Source organism: Geotrypetes seraphini, chromosome 14 (genome assembly GCF_902459505.1).
Source record: "Geotrypetes seraphini chromosome 14, aGeoSer1.1, whole genome shotgun sequence".
NCBI lineage: Eukaryota > Metazoa > Chordata > Amphibia > Gymnophiona > Dermophiidae > Geotrypetes > Geotrypetes seraphini.
Genome location: NC_047097.1, coordinates 63,054,783 through 63,075,094, shown reverse-complemented (window position 1 = coordinate 63,075,094; position 20,312 = coordinate 63,054,783). Strand labels below are relative to the sequence as shown.

Below are 20,312 nucleotides of genomic sequence, written 5' to 3'. Positions count from 1 at the left end.
GGGGCTTTTTCAATAGTGTGTCTGAGTCCGACTTTGTCAGACTACTAGCACTATAATAATCAATGATCCCGCACAATTGTGCACAATTGTGCAGAGGCGGGGAATTCTGCACAAATTCTGTGCTGCACAGTTACAAAAAAAATTCCACGAGGAATAATATTTCATATATCTAAACTACAGCACAGAACAACAGGGAGAAAAATTGAATCACCTTTGTTGCTTGTTCTTTGCCTCACTTATGGAGCTGCCAGGACCTGTGAGGATTGTTTCCCATAGGTGTTTCACATAATTTTAAAAAAACAAACAAACCCCTCCTATATAATTATAACACCAAGACAGTGGCATCGGAAGAGAGAGACTTTTATTCACAGGTATGGGAAATATCTTTAGGCTTTGAAATATTTTTAATAGTTTGTATTTTTTAGCAGTCAGGAATAATCTAGTACTATTTATTTATGTGCTCACATTCAGCTCAATTTATCAAAAAATGCTCGTATACATAGTTAATTCTCTAATACGCAGGACACGCCTTCAAAACCTGAGGTTTTTTGTGTTGGGCCTTAAAATATTTTGTGATAAGAAAACTTCATGTGTTTCTTAGATCCACTGGGCTCTTACCATCACTAAAATGAACTACCTGGTCACTGTCAGGACTTAATTTAAGAACATAAGAATTGTCATACTGGGACAGACTGAAGGTCCATCCAACAGTGGCCAACACAGGGCCCAAGTACCAGGCAGAAACCCAAAGAGTAGCAACATTCTAGAGCTGAGATTGTGATGTCAAAATGCCTCATTCCACCAATGACTAAGAGCTAACCTGAGCAGTGATGTCACAATGGCTTGATTGTCCTATACCTGGTTCACACAAGAACATAAGAATAGCTATACTGGGACAATCCGAAGGTCTATCAGTGGCCAACCCAGGTCCCAATTTCTGGGGGAACAGCTTGGAATGCTGGTCCACCACTTCTTTTTAGGCTCCAGAAGCAGCAGGGATGTCCTGCTTCAGCCCCTCACTTCCAAGAGGACTGCAGGAAGAGGAGTGGAGAGAAGGAACCTGGAGTTCAGCAGAGACCAACCATCCCCTCTTCTCCTGTGACTCCTAACCTTGGCCCGCCTGTCCTGTCTCCCGCCTCCACCAGTTCCACTTTCTTTTTATCTACAAATGAAGCCCTGGTCATGATTAAATATAAAAAGGCAGAATTATCACAGATTCACGCACTAGAAATTTGGTAACCTTCCCCCACCTCTCCATTCTACTGCCCGGAGGAAATCTTTAGGAGTTCGTGCCTCCTTTGTCAGTTTTAATCTGGTATCTGAATGTTTGAAGCCCTGTACTCCATTTAGATCCACTGGTGCAGCATGAAATACTATATATATAGATAAAAATGCTGCTTTCTTTTGGCTGATAGAACCTTGTGAAATGTGGAAGAGTGTCTTGAAATAGAATTAGGAATTGGTTCTAAATATCACCCTTTATACCAATTTAGCATTACTGTAGTACTATCAGACGCCCACAGCACTCGACATTGAACATATTACTAAGGAGATCATTTCTGGGAGAAAGGTGTGTTTACTTTAATACAAATAATGTCATTACTTGGACAGTTGGGATTGCAGAAGTGGCAGGGTGGGTGGGAGCTCCGAGGGATAGCACAGGAGGGAGCTGGAGTGGGGCATTGTGGCAGCACAGAGAACAATGGCACGGGGGTCACGTGAGAAAGATGATGCGGTGATTGTGACTTGTAGAAGGGGGAGAGCAAGCGTCTGTACTAGACTGGATAATGCAGTCAGCACCAGAGTACACGTCTCCCTCCGTATTCGCGATTTCAGCAATCGCGGTTTCGATTATTCGTGGTTTTTAGCTGGCAGGCTGGCTCCCCCCCCTCCCCCCCAAATTACAGCTTGCATAGAGAAATAGCTGATTCCAAGCGTTTACAGAGAAAATCGCTGATTCCCAGCACTTTCGTCACCGTGTTTTGTCTCTCCTTCAGGAACAGGCCAGGTCTCCCACCATGTTATTTGTGGTTTCACCATATTCATCTAATCTAATCTAATCCTTAGGTTTGTATACCGCATCATCTCCACGTTCGTAGAGCTCGACGCGGTTTACAGTAGGAGAAATAGGAAGGAACTACAACAGAGGGTTAGAGGTAGAAGTGTGAAGACAATTTAGATTCATGATGGTTTTTAATAGACATATGAAAAAGTTATTTACAGTTTTTCTGTATTTGTGGCTCTGTTAATCCCCTATCACAGCGAATGCGGAGGGAGAGGTGTATATCCACATAGCAGCAATGCGCAGTCCACTACCTGGATAATGTATCCAAATAATGGGGGGGGGGGGGTTCTGTCCTAAGTATGTTAACTGGAGATCAGATTGTCAGTATTTAGATCAGTTCCAACACCATCCCCAAATTCTATAAATGGAGCCTAAAGTTAGGGACCCAATTGTGTATCCAGTTATAGAACCAGGCCAGTTAGATACATAACTTAATCAATTGATGTGAAATGTATTGTAACATCATTACCAAAGCAGCTATATTGTAACACCTTTATAGAAGCTCATAAATGAAAGCTTATGTATTGTATGTAACTCCACTACTGAAGCTCAGGTATTGAAGCATCATTATAGAAGCTCATAAACTGTACCTCAGGTATTGTTTCACCATTGCTGAAGCTAATGTAAACTTCTCAGAATTGACTACCCAATCATTAGCAGCAGTACAAAAGCTTTCAATAAACTACATAAGTACCAATTAACAAGCACCGATTGGCTCCTATTCTGTAAACTGAGTACTAATTTCTCCTGCACATAGCTACAAAGGAGGCATGGCCATTATAGGGGCATGAGTAGTTCAGAGGCATTCCTAAGGGCTAGGCACGATGTTATATAGAATAATAACATTTCCCTGCCTAAGTTGGGCACCAGTATTACATCAGGTTTCAGCAGGCATAAATGTAATGCCCAAAGGTAAGTACATAAGAACATAAGAGTTGCAGCTGCTGGGTCAGTCCAGTGGTCCATTGTGCCCAGAGGTCCGCTCCCACGGTGGCCCTTAGGTCAAAGACCAGTGCCCTAATTGAGTCTAGCCTTACCTGCGTATGTTCTGGTTGAGCAGGAACTTGTCTAACCTTGTCTTGAATCCCTGAAGAGCGTTCCAGATTTCTACCACGCTTCCTTACGTTGAAACTCTTAGCTCCGTGTACAATGGCAGCCAAGAAAGCCAATGGAATGTTGGGAATTATCAGGAAAGTATTGGAAAACAAAGACGAGAACGTTGTGATGCCTTGATATCACTCCATGGTGTGGCCTGCGCTTCGAATACTGTGTGCAATTCAGGTCTCCGCATCTCAAAAAAGAGATATAGTGGAATTTGAAAAGGTACAGAAACGGGTGATAAAAATGATAAAAGGGACAGGATGATTCCCCTGTGAAGAAAGGCTGGAGTAGCTGATGCTCTTCAGCTTAGAGACGAGACGGCTTCAAGGAGATATTTGAATCACCTTAAATGGATAATAATAAATATAATATATATAATAAAATTACTGGAGCTGTCTGTTAGCTGGGTGGAAGAGTCCTGTGACCCGTGTCCCCTCCTGAAGAAGACAATTGTGAAACCTAGATTGGGGGGGTCAGAGAGAGTATGACAGCAATTTAGAATTTAAGAATGTACCCAGAGAAGTTGCAGAGCTGAATTTTTTCCATGCAATACAGATAAGTAACAATCTTCTTATCTATGTAGAGTTCTTAAGTGTAATTAGAAGCAGGTGGCAGAGACAGTGAACATGCTACGATGGTCTCATTTGCAAGTGGCTCCATGAAAAATCACTAGCGTTCAGGTTGTGGGTCTGAGCGTTCACTTAATAGCACTTTTTAAAGCCAGTTTGATAGTGTAATTTTATTTTATATATTCTATTTATTATCTATTTAAGGTGATCAGTGATAGAGCTATAGAAACATAGAAACAAGATGGCAGATAAAGACCAAATGGCCCATCTGCAGCATCCACTATCTCCTCCTCTCCCTATTGGCTAAGGCTCTTAACATTTGCATTTCCTCTTCCTATAGGCTCACGGCTCTTTACATCTGCATTGTGAGGTCATAGAGCTGCCCATCTGCAGGAACCATTATATCTTCCTCTTTCTAAGAGATCCCACCCGCCTATCGCATGGTTTCTTGAATTCAGACAGTCTCTGTCTCCACCACCTCTTCCGGGAGAATGTTCCATGCATCTACCACCCTTTCTGTAAAAAATGTATTTCTTTAGATTACTCCTGAGCCTATCCACTCTTAATTTCATCCTATGAACTCTCATTCCAGAGCTTCCTTTCAAATGAAAGAGACTCGACTCATGGGCATTTAAGTCACATAGGTATTTAAATATCTCTATCACATCTCTCTTCTCCCAGAGTGATTTTGTAGGGGTAGGTTTGTGGTAGAGCTTGGGTGGGGGCAGAGTTTGGGACCTCTAAAGAAAAAGGCATTCCACTGCCTCTGCCTAAGATTACTAGCTAGATTTCTTAAGAAATGTTGCTACTGATAAACAAAGATTTGGCAGAAAGTATAAAAACTGTTACAATCACCTTTTCATTACAGTTGCAATTTGACCTTTTTTTTGTCATTTTTTAAATGATAAACGTTGAGGAGTTGATGAATTTTCCACCATTTGAAAGGGAATGCATCATATCAAAGGTCTCTAAAGTACCTTATATTGAAATAATGTTCGTGTTTTCTGTTTAAGATGAGACCACAGGAAGAAACGATATTAAATACCAAAGAATGGAAGAGAGTAATCGGACTTCGGTGACCGAATTCATTCTCCTGGGTCTCACAGACGATCGAGAGCTGCAGATTCTCCTCTTCCTCTTGTTTTTAACGATCTATGTCATTACCCTGCTGGGGAACACTGCAATAATTATACTAACCAGGCTGGATCCGACGCTTCAGACGCCCATGTACTTTTTTCTGAGCAACTTGTCATTCTCCGATCTCTGCTATTCCTCGGCTATCACGCCCAGAATGTTAGTCGATTTCCTGTCAAAGAAGAAAGCCATCTCTTTCCTTGGCTGCACCGCACAAATGTATTTCTTTGCTGTCTTTACGTGCACAGAAGTTATGCTGCTCTCGGTGATGGCGTATGATCGTTACATAGCGATATGCAACCCTCTGCTTTATACGACTATCATGAACCCGAGTCTTTGCTACAAGATGGTAGCAAGTGTATTTCTAGGAGGAGTCCTCATTGCGATTGTACACCCAGCCTGTATGTTCAGTTTATCCTTCTGCGGACCCAACGTAATCGATCATTTTTATTGTGATATTCCTCCATTGTTAAATCTCTCCTGCTCCAGGACCTTCATTAGCAAAACCGTCATATTTGTTTTGGTTCTCTCTTTTGGAATGAGCTCCTTCGTAATAACCCTCTCCTCTTACGCTTCCATCTTCTCCACCATCCTCAAAATGCACAGCGCGGAAGGGAGACATAAAGCCTTCTCCACGTGCGCCTCCCACCTCGCTGCCGTCTCCCTCTTTTATGGGACGGTGCTTTTTATGTACATGAGACCAGCGTCTGGCTATTCTATAAGTCAGAATAAAGTTGCATCGGTGTTTTATACCGTTGTGATTCCTATGTTGAACCCCCTGATCTACAGCCTCCGAAACAAAGATGTCAAAAGTGCTTTAAGAAAACTAATTCAGGGTATGATACTGGGCCGCCGCCATCGCTCTATTAAGTTAAACGCCGGCATTAGCTTTTAATTTAAGATATATTCAGCGCACCATGGATTGGATTCGGAAAATGTTTCAAGTTTCAAGTTTTGTTAAAATTGTGATTCAATCGCAATATCATAATTCAAAGTGATGTAGTTTTAAAAAAGGGGAAACCAACATGTTTTAAATACCTCTAAGATAGAACAAGCTCCGATCCCGTATAGGGAGGAGCGAGGCCAAATCGGCCGAAGCCGGAGCGAGAAGATGGGGGGGAGGGGGAAGGGAGGAGGATAGGGAAACGCCAATCAGCGAGGGAAGCCGGGGGGAGGGGGGATTAGGAGAAGAGGGGGAAGCGGAAGGGAGGTCGCCCCTTTTCCCGACGGCGATCCAGGGAGATCGACGCGACTTGAACAGCAGCCCATCTCCAGTGTTTTTTTCGCCTTACCTAGTTGCACATCCCATCTCCAGCATCGTCGGCTGAGCGGCGCGACTAACTTTATCAAGTCGCCCTCCACGTGTGCTGAAAGCCAGGCCCGTCGAGATACCAAATTTCCTCCTCTCTGTGCAAAAAAAAAAAAAAAAAATCCGGTAGGTGAGCGAGGAGCTCGTGGCCTCTAAACTACTTGTAGTCGCCACTCCGTTCCTTCGATCCCTCACGCCGGGAGGGGGCGGCGGCCGCGAATGATCAAGTTCGGCACCACGTGGCCCGGCGCCGGCCTCTAGTACCCATGCCTGCCGCGGCACCACGTGGCCCGGCGCAGGCTTCTATTCCCCATGCCTGCCGCTTGGGATCCTCTGTTTTAATACCTCTAAGATATTCACATTAATGAACTTACACACAAAGAAAGCAGGAGGAACTACAATGAATATCAATGAATATAGAAAAGAAAGACAAAGAATGTCAAAACATAAAGGGGTTGTTTTTTTTTTTTAATTATTTATTTCATTGAGAGTGAGATAGCCTCATATAAGTCAGGTCCCAAAAGCCTCTTTATATAACCAACATTTTAGCATTCTTTTGAACCTAATAACTGGTTTTCTCTTCCTTAAGATGAGCTGGCAACGCGTTCCATATTTGTGGTGCTCTAACCGAGCAGATTGCATCTCATCATTTATTTATAATTCTTAGGGACGGGATGAAAAGAAGGTTTTTGTCTTCAGATCTATAAAGAGGGTGTGCCTTTGCCTTTTATAGAATTACGAGTGCTTAGCACCAATTCCTGCACCTAAGTATAGGTGAAAGCCTGTTGAAACCTGTTGTAAATGTTAGGCACACTGAGGCCGTATCCTATAATTTTGTGTGCAACTTTTCAGAATACCCCTGCCACATCCACGGCTACGCCGCCTTATGAGTTACACACTAGTAACATTAGTCACTTGCCTTATAGAATATGGTGCACAAATTGTAATGAGAGCCAGAGAATGAGGGTAAACGATTGTTACCGGTTTCAGAGATTACAACGCTGGGTGTAAGATGTGACTTGGATTTAAGCTTTAAATATCATGTTTATGTTATTTTGTGAACGTTGTGTCAACTAGAGCAAGTATTGTCTAAGGACAATTTGAGTACGTTGATTCGTGCATTCATCACAAGTCATTTGCACTCTTGTAACACTTTGATGTTTGGTTCCAGCAAAGCCAATGTGCATTGTTTACAGCTAATGCTAGAAAACAGGGCAGGCAGTCTGCAAAATCCAAAATGGTGGTCACAACAGCAGCTCGGCCAAGAATCATTTATGGTAGTGCAGACATAAAAAGCATTTATAGAATCCCAACACAGGCCGTGTTTCACCCACGCTAAAGGCTGCATCAAGGGTTAGTAGAACCAAGTGGTATATACAAGCTGCATCCCCAACAAGGTCAAAGCAAGCTAAAATCAAAAGATGGCAGCACTCATCAGTGGTTGCTGCAGAGATAGTCTGTTGAGTAGTGCCATCTTTTGATTTTATGAGGGTCGTTTCATAAATAATGCACACTATATATTTTTTTTTTAATTGACATGTTTGTATTTCTTTACAATACTTCAATATAGTCTCCCTGCTTTGCAATGACTGCGTCCCAACGTCCAGGAAGCTTCATTATTCCATCCAAGACAGTGTTTTTGTTCTGTTGCCGAATGGCTCAGGTACCGGCGGTAAAAAAACTCTTCCAGAGATGCAAAACGATATCCACGCATAGGTTGTTTCAACTTTGGAAAAAGGTCGAAGTCTGGTGGACTCATGTCTGGACTGTAGGGAGCATGAGGTAACAACCTCCCAGCCGTATTCATATAGTTTTTCAATGATGACATTCCCTATGTGCAGACGAGCATTGTCGTGAAGAATGAGTGGCCCAGCCAAGAGCAACTGAAGTCGGGTTTTGTGCAGTTTTCTGCGCGGTTTTTGCAAAAAATCACTGCTCTGACACTTCTTCCACATGGAACTTTGTCTGTGATGATGATGTCTTCATGATCATAAGCAAAAATCATCATTTGTTTGACTTTTGATTGAGCTCGTCGAAATTTTTTGGGCCATGGGAAAGATGGAGCTCTCCACTCGTCATTGAAAAACTACGCGAATACGGCTGGGAGGTATTACCTCATATTCCCTAGAGTCCAGACATGAGTCCATCAGACTTCGACCTTTTTCCAAAGTTGAAACAACCTATGCATGGACATCATTTTGCATCTCTAGAAGAGCTTTTTCCGCCGGTACCCGAGCCATTCGGCAACTGAACAAAAACGGTGTCTTGGATGGAATAATGAAGCTTCCCTGACATTGGGACTCGGTCATTGCAAAGCAAGGAGACTACAACAGGAACTCACGGCAGCCATTTTGATGATGGCTCTGCACGGAGCACGAGAGTAGGATGATCAATCTTGCCCCGTGTCGCCGCTAGACCACCAGGTAAAGTCTGCGGAAGGTCTAGGATGCAGCGTTTCTTTAAAAAAAAAAAAAATCACGAATAACCAAATCCGCGGGTACTGAAACTGCGGATTCAGAGGGGATACTTGTATATGAGGGCAGTTTGTATATGAGGGCAGTTTTCAGTAATGTCATTTCCCCCAGGCAAATGCCTACTTGTACATATACCGTAAATGCCTCTGAAAACGACCTTCAAACGGTCACCATTGCACCTTCTACCTCTGAAAGGTCTTGAAGGTCCAGATATTTCTGTAAATTTTCCTGAAGCATAACGTGTATTTTCAGTGCTTAACCTTCATGCTAAAATGCACTTTAGGGACTTACAAGATAAAATCTCAATTATAATGATCGTTTTGTTGCTGCTACCTCTGTGAGCAAAACAATTTCGATATGGTTATTGAGAGCTAGTCCTTTATAAACATCAAACAAAACAATCTTTATAATTCAGATTGTATCATGCAAATCTCCAAAGTGCAAAACACATCATTAGCTCTGTTTATGATTTGGCTGGAAGGATTAAGTTGAAGTTTCATCTGAGGCAATATCCCTCAGGTAATTCAATAAGATAAACGGCAGCTGTGGTAGCCAAGATAAGAATTCAGAAGACTCGTAGATTATTCAGTAAGGTAAGTTCTCAATATTATGAAACATAAATAGAGTGGTCTCTCTTAAACTGGGCAATGAACACAGCTTACTTTGCTTTATATTATTGGCTCGATATACAACTTTTCGTCGATGGAAACTAAACGGATCTACAATAAACAAAGTAAGTTTGAAGAAAAAATAGAAACGACAAAGCTGCAACAATGGTGGTGGATTTTTCAAGATTTAGGGCTCCTTTTTTCTAAGGCGCGCTAATCGATATAGCGCGTGCTAAATGCTAAGGCGCCCATTATATTCTATGTTTTCTTGTGTTTCTTAAATGGCTTTTCCCCCCCCCCCCACAAACTCAAACTAGGGGGGCTTTTTACTAAGGCGCGCTAACCAAGTTAGCGCATGCTAAATTGATCAGCGCAGGCTAAATTGGTTAGCGTGCGTTAAATCGATTAGCGCGCCTTAGTAAAAGAACCCCCCTAGTTTGAGTTGGGAGGGGAAACCATTTGAGAACCACAAGAAAACAATTAGAATCTTACCATTACGAAGATTAAATCCAGATTTTCATCAGTCATTTTTAATTGTCTCTGTATTGATGTAGATGATACCTTGATTCTTTTGGATAAAATATTTATTTCCACAAAATCATGTGGTCGGAGAGATGATTCTGTGTTAGTAAATGTTGAAATTACCATGCGATTAAGAGAACGGTCAGTAGTTTGAAATGAAGAGCAGTCTCTTATCAGCTTTCCATAGAAGAGGCAGATTCCGGCCTTCTTCCAAAGATTTAGAACAGTTCCCTCAACAGACGACTTAAAATTATGGAGAGAATACATATGGCGCAAGCACATCTAAGAACTTTCCAACTAGTGGTGATAAAATAGTGAAAAGGTGGAGGGTTGAGGGTCATTTTCAATAGTGCCTGTAAGTCCGACTTTGGACATCTTAGAATTGCATCCAAACACTGGGTGAAGAAAATGGCCACTTTCGAAAAAGCCAAACGTCTATCTTTTTTTTTTTTTCCCCAAAAATGACCCGCTAGATATCTTGCTATGTGTTAATATCCTGTGCTAAAATGCATTAAGCCCAAAAATGAACACACTTTAGTAAAAGACCCCCTCCCCCAGTCCTCCGTAGATCATACCGTACATTGACCTAAAATACTAGCACCACCAGTAACATACCAACCTGGATGTCCTTATTCTGAGGGATCTTAGCACTTTAGAAGTTAAGTCGGGATGCAGCGGAGAAATACTGAAGGGGGGACTTGTTCTTGATAAAGCCGTTGGTGAAACATGTCAGAGCTGACAGGCCCCTACCCACGATTTAGGAGCAAAAAAGCTTGTTACTATAAGCTAAGTACAAAGATTTGAATAGTTGACTTTGAAGGAATTTGAATGAACTTTTTTTAAAAAAATGAATATGTATTTCACTATTTTTCAGCACTTTATGCACAATTACAAAAAACAAGTCTTTTTTTAAAATTCTTTATTCATTTTTAAACGTACAATAAGTGCATCAATATAATATAAAAAATAGATCATAAATATATCACTTAATATTCATCAAGAGTACACATAAAATGCTATTAACCCCCACCTTCCCCAACCCTTCCTATTATATAATCAAATACAATGTACAATATACATTAATAAAATAATAAAATTATCCCGCCTCCCCCTCATAATTGAACCTGTAAATCAAGGGAAAATAATAATTTAATCAATGCAATATTTTGTTAATGGCTCCCACACATCTTGAAATTTTCTAAAACACCCTCGCTGTATTGCAATATATCTTTCCATTTTATATATATGACATAGGGAATTCCACCAAAAATTATAATTTAGTCTACTCCAGTTTTTCCAATTGTATGTAATTTGTTGAATGGCAACCCCGGTCATTGTAGGTAATAATTTGTTATTATTTGAAGAAATTTGAGGTTTTGCTCTCATTGCCATCCCAAACAGCACAGTATCATATGATAATGCCACTGGGTTGTCTAATAAACAATTAATTTGGTCCCAAATTGATTTCCAAAAGGTCATAATAAATGGACAATAGAACAATAAATGCTCTAAAGTCCCTGCTTCGAGATGACAATGACTATTAGACTTAGAGCTATCCAATTTGAATGAACTTTTTTTTAAAAATGAATATGTATTGCACTATTTTTCAGCACTTTATGCACAATTACAAAAAACAAGTCTGATGAGGATGAACCTGCCACAAAGAAAGCCTCAACCAGGAATCAATTGGCTGGTGGATGGCGCATTCTGAAGACATAACAACTTTCTGATAAAACTTGTATGCAGTAAGGGCTCCTTTTTCTAAGCTGCGCTAGCGGTTTTGGAGCACGCTATATTGCCCCGCGTGCTAGACGCTAATGCCACCAATGGGCTGGCGTTAGTTTTTGGCGCATAGCGCAGGGGTTAGCGCACGCGGCAATGTAGCGCGCTATAAACGCTAGCGCTCCTTAGTAAGAGGAGCCCTAAGTATTGGTTAAAGTTTAAATGCTGTTTTTTTATGTGGATATGGTTAAAGCCTATAAACAGCTATTATAAACATTTGGCAATCAATTTGTACTTATTCTGAGTGAGCCATCCTTTTTAAAATGCCGTTCTATGCTTTTATCTTAACTTTCCTTTTTCATTTTCTCGTTTAAATTTTATATATTGATTGTAAACTATGTAGATCAGTGTTTTTCAACCTTTTTAAACCTATGGACCGGCAGAAATAAAAGAATTATTCCGTGGACCGGCGGTTTAAGAACACTGGGCTAAGTCGTGGGCCAGACCCCGCCCATCTCTACCCAACCTCCACCCCAGACCCCGCCCCCATAATAGTTCTAATTGTAACACTATTTTTTCCATTCATTTTTCACAGATGCACAATATAATCTTATTAACAACACATAATGGTTAACCACAAAATTAAACTACACAAAGCACCCTGACAGCAGATGTAAATTCTCCAAATTGGCATAATTCAATCACTAAATTCAAAAATAAAATCATTCCCCCCTTACCTTCTGGCCTGACTTACCTTCTGGCCTGCTCCCGCCTAGCCATTTTATGCCGCCCCGCTATTATCTTCAGGCCGGCACCTTCTTCCTCACTGATGCAGTGCAGAAAGCTGCGGGCAGCGGCTCCTTGCGTGTCCCGTGCCTCATCTGGAAGCCTTCCCTCTGACGTTGCAAAAAATGACAAACAAAGTTGGATGTCTTTAGGATGGACGTCCTTGTGGCTAAGACTTCTAAGTAGGTGATTAAAAAAAATAAAAATAAAAAAATTGGACATCTAGCAGTTTTGCCAGTTTTGAAAATAACCATTTCTCTGCCTTCAATTTTGGACATCTTGTTGGAAATACCCAAAGTCAGACCTAGACATCCTATCAAAAATGGCCTTCCATATCATTTAGGGGTTGATATTGAAAGCCAAGTATATGGCAGGTAGCCCAGGTCAACTATATAAATGGCTTTTATTTTTTTTTTTTGCAAAATTTAGATCTGGAAAATGGATAATATTTAGTTATATAAACTAAACTGAATTAAAACAACCTTATATACCAGGTCTTCAACCAAAGGAAGCTCAACGCGGTTAACAATAAATTAAAAAAAAAAAAATAAAGTAAACTGAAATACAAGAGAGTTAGTTTTCAAAATGTTTAGTGAATAAAAAAGTTTTTAGAAGTTTACGGAAGAGTTGGAAGGAACTGGGACACCTCAAAATTAGGGGAAGTTCATTCCATAATTGGGGAAATTTAAATGCCAGAGAGCTGCTAAAATTCTTGAATTCCTTTCCTAGAAGGAAGAGAAAGTTTAAATCGATGAATGCCTCTCGCATACGAAAATCTATAAACATTCCATAGCAGAGGAACAAGAGGAGCAAAGATACCATGCAAAATCTTAAAAATAATACATACACACTTAAACTGAATTCTAAAATAAACCAGGAGCCAATGGAGAGAGAAAAGCAAAGGAATCACATGGTCGAATTTGCTCTTTCCGTAGATCAACTTTGCGGCGGTATTCTGAATCATTGCAAGAAAGTTCTTGGTTCAGCTCTTCTTTGTGTTCTTTGGTTTTGCTACATAAAGAGATTTCTCCTTCCTTTGTGGTTTTTATATACACATTTTTGGGCACCATATATAGAATTTGGGGTTGTAGAATTTTTTTTTTTTTTTTGCTATTATTACTGTGTCTTTCTGATGATATTATCTTAGGGCCTTTTTTAATAAGCTACACTAGAGGTATTTTAGCACGAGCTGGCGTGGTAAATTCTCTGATGCTCATGGATTCCTATGTTGAACTGAAAGAAAAAATCACTCCGTGGACCTATTCAAAGTATTATATGGATGATATAACAAAGTTCACAGGCTTGCTCAGAATCATGGAGGGGAAAACTGGGGCGAACCCCAGGAAAAACCACCTCACAGCCCAATCGTCGCATGGAAAGTAAACTAGACGTTATATCATTTCATATGTGTTTTTTACGTTGTGAAAAAACTACGGTCTACTGAGCTTATAGTCAAAGAACTTAGGCAAACTTAACTTGCAGCTTGCGAGTTCCGACATGCATGTTTCGGTCCTGCCTCAGGGAACACACAGGAAAAGTTAGAAAGAAACGCTCATGCGATACGAGATTCCAACAAAGGACTGTTGTCTCACATAGAGAAGCGCATATAGCGCAGTTTGACTGCTTTGAAAGGATTCCTATGAGCACATAAGCACATAAGCAATGCCTCTGCTGGGTCGGACCAGAGGTCCATCACACCCAACAGTTCGCTCATGCGGTGGCCCATCAGGTCTAGGACCAGTATAGTAATCCTCTATCTATACCCCTCTATCCCCTTTTTCTTCAGGAAATCATCTAATCCTTTCTTGAACCCCAATACCGTATTCTGACCTATCACACCCTCCGGAAGGACATTCCAGGTGTCCACCACCCTTTAGATAAAGAAGAACTTCCTAGCATTGGTCCTGAATCTGTCCCCTCTCAATTTTTCCAAATGCCCTCTCGTTCTTGTAGCTTTCGAAAGTTTGAAGAACCTGTCCCTCTCCACTTTCTCTATGCCCTTCATGATCTTGTAAATCTCTATCATGTCTCCTCTAAGCCTCCGCTTTTCCAAGGAAAAGAGCCCCAGTCTCTCCATCTTTTAGCATATGAAAGGTTTTCCATATCTTTTATCAATCTCATCACTCTTTTCTGTACCCTCTCGAGTATCGCCATATCCTTTTTAAGGTATGGCGACCAATATTGGACGCAGGAGCATTGGAGCACTTATCTCACTGTCCTGTTTGAAAGCTGCTCACTTTAATAATACTATTGGAGAGGTTTATTTTAAATATTCATTGTATTGTTTTTTTAAAACTGTGTATGTATTTTGTGAATCTCTTAAGTTTAAGCGGGGTATAAGTTTTTAAATAAATAAAAACCTCTAGTGCAGCTTGATAAAAGGGGGGGTTAACAAGCTTTACATTCATTATTATTATTATTATCATTACTGTCCTTTATAGGCTTCTACTGTGTATCTACTGCATATATCTATATTGCTCAAGGAATTACATTGGCTTCCAGTGTATCTTAGAATTAAATTTAAGTGTTTTTGTGTTGCATTTAAAATTCTCTTTGGCATTTTTATTACTTTGGTTCCTTTAGATTGGAATGTACACAGATCTCATCTCGCTAGGAGTTCAAATAAATTAAAACTTACATTTCCTTCCCTTGGGGTAAAAATAGAACTTTCAACAGATTCAACCACTCTTATTTTCAAACAGAGTTCTGGAATGAGTTACCGCTTTCACTTAGAAGTCTAGGCCCCTTCGTTTTATTTCGGAAAGCTCTGAAAACTTTTTTGTTAACTAAATACATTGGAAACTAAACCATTCTAGATTACATTCTTCTTCCATATTTATGTACTATACTTACATTATTGTGAACCGAGTCGAGCATCTTTTTGGTTGAAGACCCGGTCTATAAAATTAAGGTTTAGTTGGGGGGGGTTTTAAATTGATATATACAGATAAATAAACTCCTAACCTTTTTTCAGGTAAATCTATGAGAAGACATGGATGAGTCAGATCCTGGAAATCAAAGCAGAGTGACAGAATTCATCATTGTAGGATTAGAGATGCCCTTGAATCAGCAATTTCTATACTTCCTTCTTTTTCTAATCATCTACATAACGTCAATAATGGCGAATGCTACTATAGTGCTTCTGTTTATCCTGGACCATCACCTTCACACGCCAATGTATGCTCTCTTGGCTAATTTGTCTTCCTTAGAGATTGTGTATATCTCTGTTACTGTGCCCAAAATGCTGGGCAACTTCTTCAGCAGGACTCAAACCATATCATATATGGGTTGTTTGATACAAGCCTCTATGTTTACCTTCTTGGGAGCTACAGAATTTTTTCTTCTTGGGTTGATGTCTCTAGATCGTTATGTTGCCATCTGTATCCCACTGCATTATTCTTCAATAATGAGAAATCAAGTCTGCATCCAACTGGTCGTTGGTGCTTGGACAGGAGGGTTTGTGACTACTTTTATCCCGATGGCTTTCATAATTAGACTTCCCTTTTGTGGTGCCAATGTCATCGATCACTTTTTCTGTGAAGTTTTTCCACTTCTAAAACTCTCATGCTCTTCCGTTCACCTTCAGGAGATTCTGGACGTTATTTTTTCCTCCATAGTAATCCTGACCTCCTTCCTTATGACCATGGTGTCCTACTTTTTAATCATTCTAACCATACTGAAAATCCCATCCGCCAAGGGAAAGCTCAAGGCTTTCTCCACATGTGCCTCTCACCTTATTGTGGTTATAATTTACTATACTACCATATTAAGTATGTGCCTAAAGCAGACAGGAAACGAGTCCAGTGTGAACAAAGTGACAGCTGTACTTTATGCAGTCATAGTTCCCACTTTAAATCCTTTCATCTATAGCCTAAGAAACAAGGAGATCAAAGAAGCCCTAAGAAAGTTGGTGCACAGGGCTAGAACTATTTTCTGATTATATTAATTCAACTCCATGATTCCAATCTAAATTGCTCAAATTTAAAAGGGGATAAGGGAAGTTATCGTGTTATGGTAAAAGTCAAGATGTAAGACAAAAAAAGAAGATCCAACAGATCTGCAGTGAAGAACGATAAACCAAGGACAAAGAAAAGGACTCCAGACAGGTGTACAAGATGCAGGCAACATTTATTATGAAAAAATTAACAAATTGTGGCGTACAAATAAACCACTTATAGCAATATGGGACCCGACACAGTCCGTGTTTCGATCAACACTGTCTTCATCAGGGGTCCTAGTAAAGAAAATGTAATCTCAATCATTATATGAGCTGAAGACATTGAATGGTTAGATGGTGAAGAAATAATGATGGTGAAAGTGTGTGAATAAGTGTTCAGCTGTACATGATAGAAATTAATAAAAACTTTAAAAACAATAAATAATAAAACCATAAATATCATATCATTGAACTCAGGATGAAACAATCACCACTTATTCAAACACCCAAGATCGGATAAGACAAGATATGACCACAAAGATATGATATGATCACGAAGGCAAGCCTAGTTATAGCTAGAGACTGTTTTAGTTCTCATCTTGTATCTTTTTGCTGAATATGAAGTTTTATGTCATTCATTTGGTTACTGAGCTTTTTCCTGGAAATACAGTCTCATGTTATTTATTTATCTGTATCATTCACTGCATATTATGTTCATTATTTGCCAATTGCACATCAAAGGCCAGCAGACCTTCATTTTCTCTTTTTACGACCTCTCTATTGCTTTTCATAATTTAGTTTTCAACTTGTGTCTCTAGCTTGGGCTAGGGTTGGTTGGTTGTCTCCATTGGTTTGTATTATCTACAAAATCTTTTGGTTTATTGGATACCTTTTCCTATTTTTTATGAGTCTTAAGTGAGCATGCTTTTATTATGTCTATCAACCTGGTTTTTCCCGCACTTTTTCAATTCCAGCAAAGCGTGGACACATCTCTTGTTTTTTTCCATTGAAATGTACGTTCTTTGTAGTTTTGTAACACTTGAAAAAAATTTTCAAATTAAACATCTTCACAATTCATATGATCTGCATAATTCATATGATCCACGCTAGCAACACGTTTCACATATATACATCTATACATACAGATTTACATGGATGGTTTATAATAAGTCATAACAAATAATGTTCATGTCATCGAATCAATTATATGTACACGTACACTATATAATATAATAAAACTAAGTATAATAATCTTTGTCCTTGGTTTAAAAGTCAAGACCTACCACAAGAGCCTCCAACCTACAATATCACAGTTCCACAGGTCAGTGGTGTAGCCAGACAGCCAATTTTGGGTGGGCCTCAGCCCAAATTGGATGGGCACCATATTTTCTATGTCCCTGCCACCACTCTTCATCCTTCCCCAGCATCTTGAAACTCAAAATATAAATACTTTATTTAATGAGGATCTGCAAGCTCTGTTAGCTGAATACTTCCTCTGACGGTGACCAGAACTCCTTTTTACCAAGTTTGGAAGGTAGCAACAATTTCCCTGAGCCACCTATGTTGCATAGCTGTTGGTGGCTCAAAGATGGTGCTGAGCACTGCAGAGCTTGGAAGAAAGGAATGTTGGCTGCCTTTCGAGGAGGTCCTCAGCTGGCGATGCCTTGAGATCCTCACCAGCTACAGCACGGGTCAGGGTTGATATTAGACATGCTGGGGCCCAGGTCAGAAAATAATGGAGGTGGCTCTCCTGATCACCTATCTTCCCTGTCTCCCCTCCAATATTCCCATTTGCCATTACTATTATAGCCATAGGCCTTTACCAAATACAAAACAAGGGATCCCAGAAATTGAACTGGGAAGCCCAAGAAGTTAAACTTATATACTACAGCACTAGAGAAATAAAAATACACACTGCTCCTTGTGACCCTGGGCAAATCACTTAATCCCCCCCCCCCCCCCCCCCATTGCCCCAGAGAGATTGTGAGCCCACTGGGACAGACAGGGAAAAATGCTTGAGTACCTGAATAAATTCATGTAAACCATTCTGAGCTCCCCTGGGAGAATGGTATAGAAAATTGAGTGAATAAATAAATAGTGTTAAAAGTTTCAGCCTTCGATAACCAGAGCTGGCATTATGATGTCATAATGCCTCATTCCACCAATGCCTAAAAGTTAATCTTATCAGTGATGTAATTGTCCTATACTTGGCTCACCTTTATTACATTTTGATTTCTAGAGTGGTGCAGTGGTTAAAGCTACGGCCTCAACAGCATGACCCTGGGCAAGTCACTTAATCCCCCCCCCCCCCCCCCCCATCATACCAGGTACATTAGATAGAGTGTGAGCCCACCGGGACAGACAGGGGAAAATGCTTGAGTACTTGAATAAATTCATGTAAACCTGTCTGAGCTCCTCTGGGAGAACAGTATAAAAAATTAAATAAATAAATTATCCTAAAATAATAACATGTTTTTTTTTTTCTACCTGTGTGGTCTGGTCATTTCATTGTTGATTCCAGTCTCTGGTTTCTACCTTCCTCTTTCCTCTCTTAACTCCCTTGCCAGACTCTCCTGTCCATTTGTCATTTTTCTCTCTCGTCCTGTCTCCTTCACTTCCTCCATTACATGTCCAGCATTGATCTTTTCCTTTCAGTTTCTTCCATTTCTTTTTCTGTATCTCAGTACAGATTTCATTATTACTACCCACACTGTTCCCTCTAAGCTGAGTTGGAGTCCTCCATCTAAGGATCTGCCTGGGGGGGGAGGGGGGATTACGGTTTTATAATCACATTTTCAATAGTCAAGATTTGCAGAATTCCAGGGAACTTGCCTGTCCCTAGTGATAGAAAGCAGGAGATGAATGGATGTGACAATCTAAATAGGGATTCTATTTAAATTCTAAGCATTAGACCTGGATATAGTGGAATAAACTTTATTGTCTGCAATTTTTACATATTATTTTTCTTACGGCTCTTTTGACCTCCTTGTTCTTGATGCTGTAGATCAGAGGATTCAACTTGGGTATTGCAACTGTGTAAAACACAGATGCCACTTTATTATGACTTACAGAAAATCCTATGTTCAGGCGCATATACATAAAAAATATTGTCCCATAGAACAAGGAGATGGCAGCGAGATGAGATGCGCACGTGGAAAAGGCTTTGCGCCTCCCCTCTGTGCTGCGCATCTTCAAGATCGCAGAGAAGATGGACGCATAAGAGGTTAGCGTTAATGAAAAGGTGCTAAATCCAAAAGCGACAACTAAAATAAAAAAGACAGTTTTACTGATGAAGGTCCTGGAGCAGGAAAGACTAAATAATGGCATGAAATCACAATAAAAATGATCGATCGCATTTGGCCCACAGAAGAACAAACTAAATACGCAACCTGCATGTACACATGAGATGAGAAAGCCTCCTGCAAATACACCCGCCACCAGCTGATAGCAAAGAGCTGGATTCATGATGTTTGTATAGTGCAGAGGGTTGCATATCGCCACGCAACGATCATACGCCATCACTGAAAGCAGGAACGACTCTGTGGATGTAAACACAGCGAAGAAATAGAGTTGTGTTGCACACCCAATGAAGGATATGGTCTTCTTCTCAGACAGGAAGTCAACAAGCATCCTAGGAGTGATAACTGTGGAATAACAGAGATCGGAGAAAGCTGCACAGAAAAAAGTACACAGGAGTTTGAAGGTTAGGATCCAGCAGGGTGAGTATGATTATTCCAGCGTTCCCTAGCAGGGTGATAGCATAGATCACTAAAAACAACAGGAAGAGAAGCATCTGCAGCTCTGGATCATCCGTAAGACCCAAGAGAATGAATTCGGTCACTGAAGTCCAATTCTTCTCTTCCATCATTCATTGTTGTTTCTCCCTGTAAATGAGGGGGAGGGGGAAAAAAGTAATCAGCGTTGAGAGCCCCATTTCACATCGAATGTTGAGATTGGAATTCAGAGTTCCAGGTCAAGATGCATTGTTCAATTTTGCAAAAAGCTTTGCTAAACATGGAGTCTTTCATAAAATACGTAGAAGTATGTGGAAGAGCACGCATCCATTTGCTGGCCAATACACCAAG

At 40.3% G+C, this 20,312-nt stretch overlaps 1 protein-coding gene and 1 pseudogene across 1 annotated transcript; one reads left to right on the top strand and one right to left on the bottom strand.

The window, feature by feature from the left end:
- The first annotated feature begins 1,972 nt into the window (after positions 1-1,972).
- On the top strand, positions 1,973-5,764 carry LOC117348128 (olfactory receptor 5F1-like). Its single transcript, XM_033919831.1, has 2 exons — positions 1,973-2,001; positions 4,777-5,764. The coding sequence occupies exon 2, from the start codon at positions 4,787-4,789 to the stop codon at positions 5,762-5,764; it is 978 nt and encodes a 325-aa protein (XP_033775722.1). The 5' UTR covers positions 1,973-2,001; positions 4,777-4,786.
- Positions 5,765-19,161: 13,397 nt separating this feature from the next.
- LOC117348127 lies at positions 19,162-20,092 on the bottom strand (annotated as a pseudogene).
- Between the last annotated feature and the right edge of the window lie 220 nt (positions 20,093-20,312).

Bases quoted from the DNA above. Each gene is read 5' to 3' on its own strand.
- LOC117348128 (XM_033919831.1), top strand. From the start codon at position 4,787: ATGGAAGAGAGTAATCGGACTTCGGTGACCGAATTCATTCTCCTGGGT.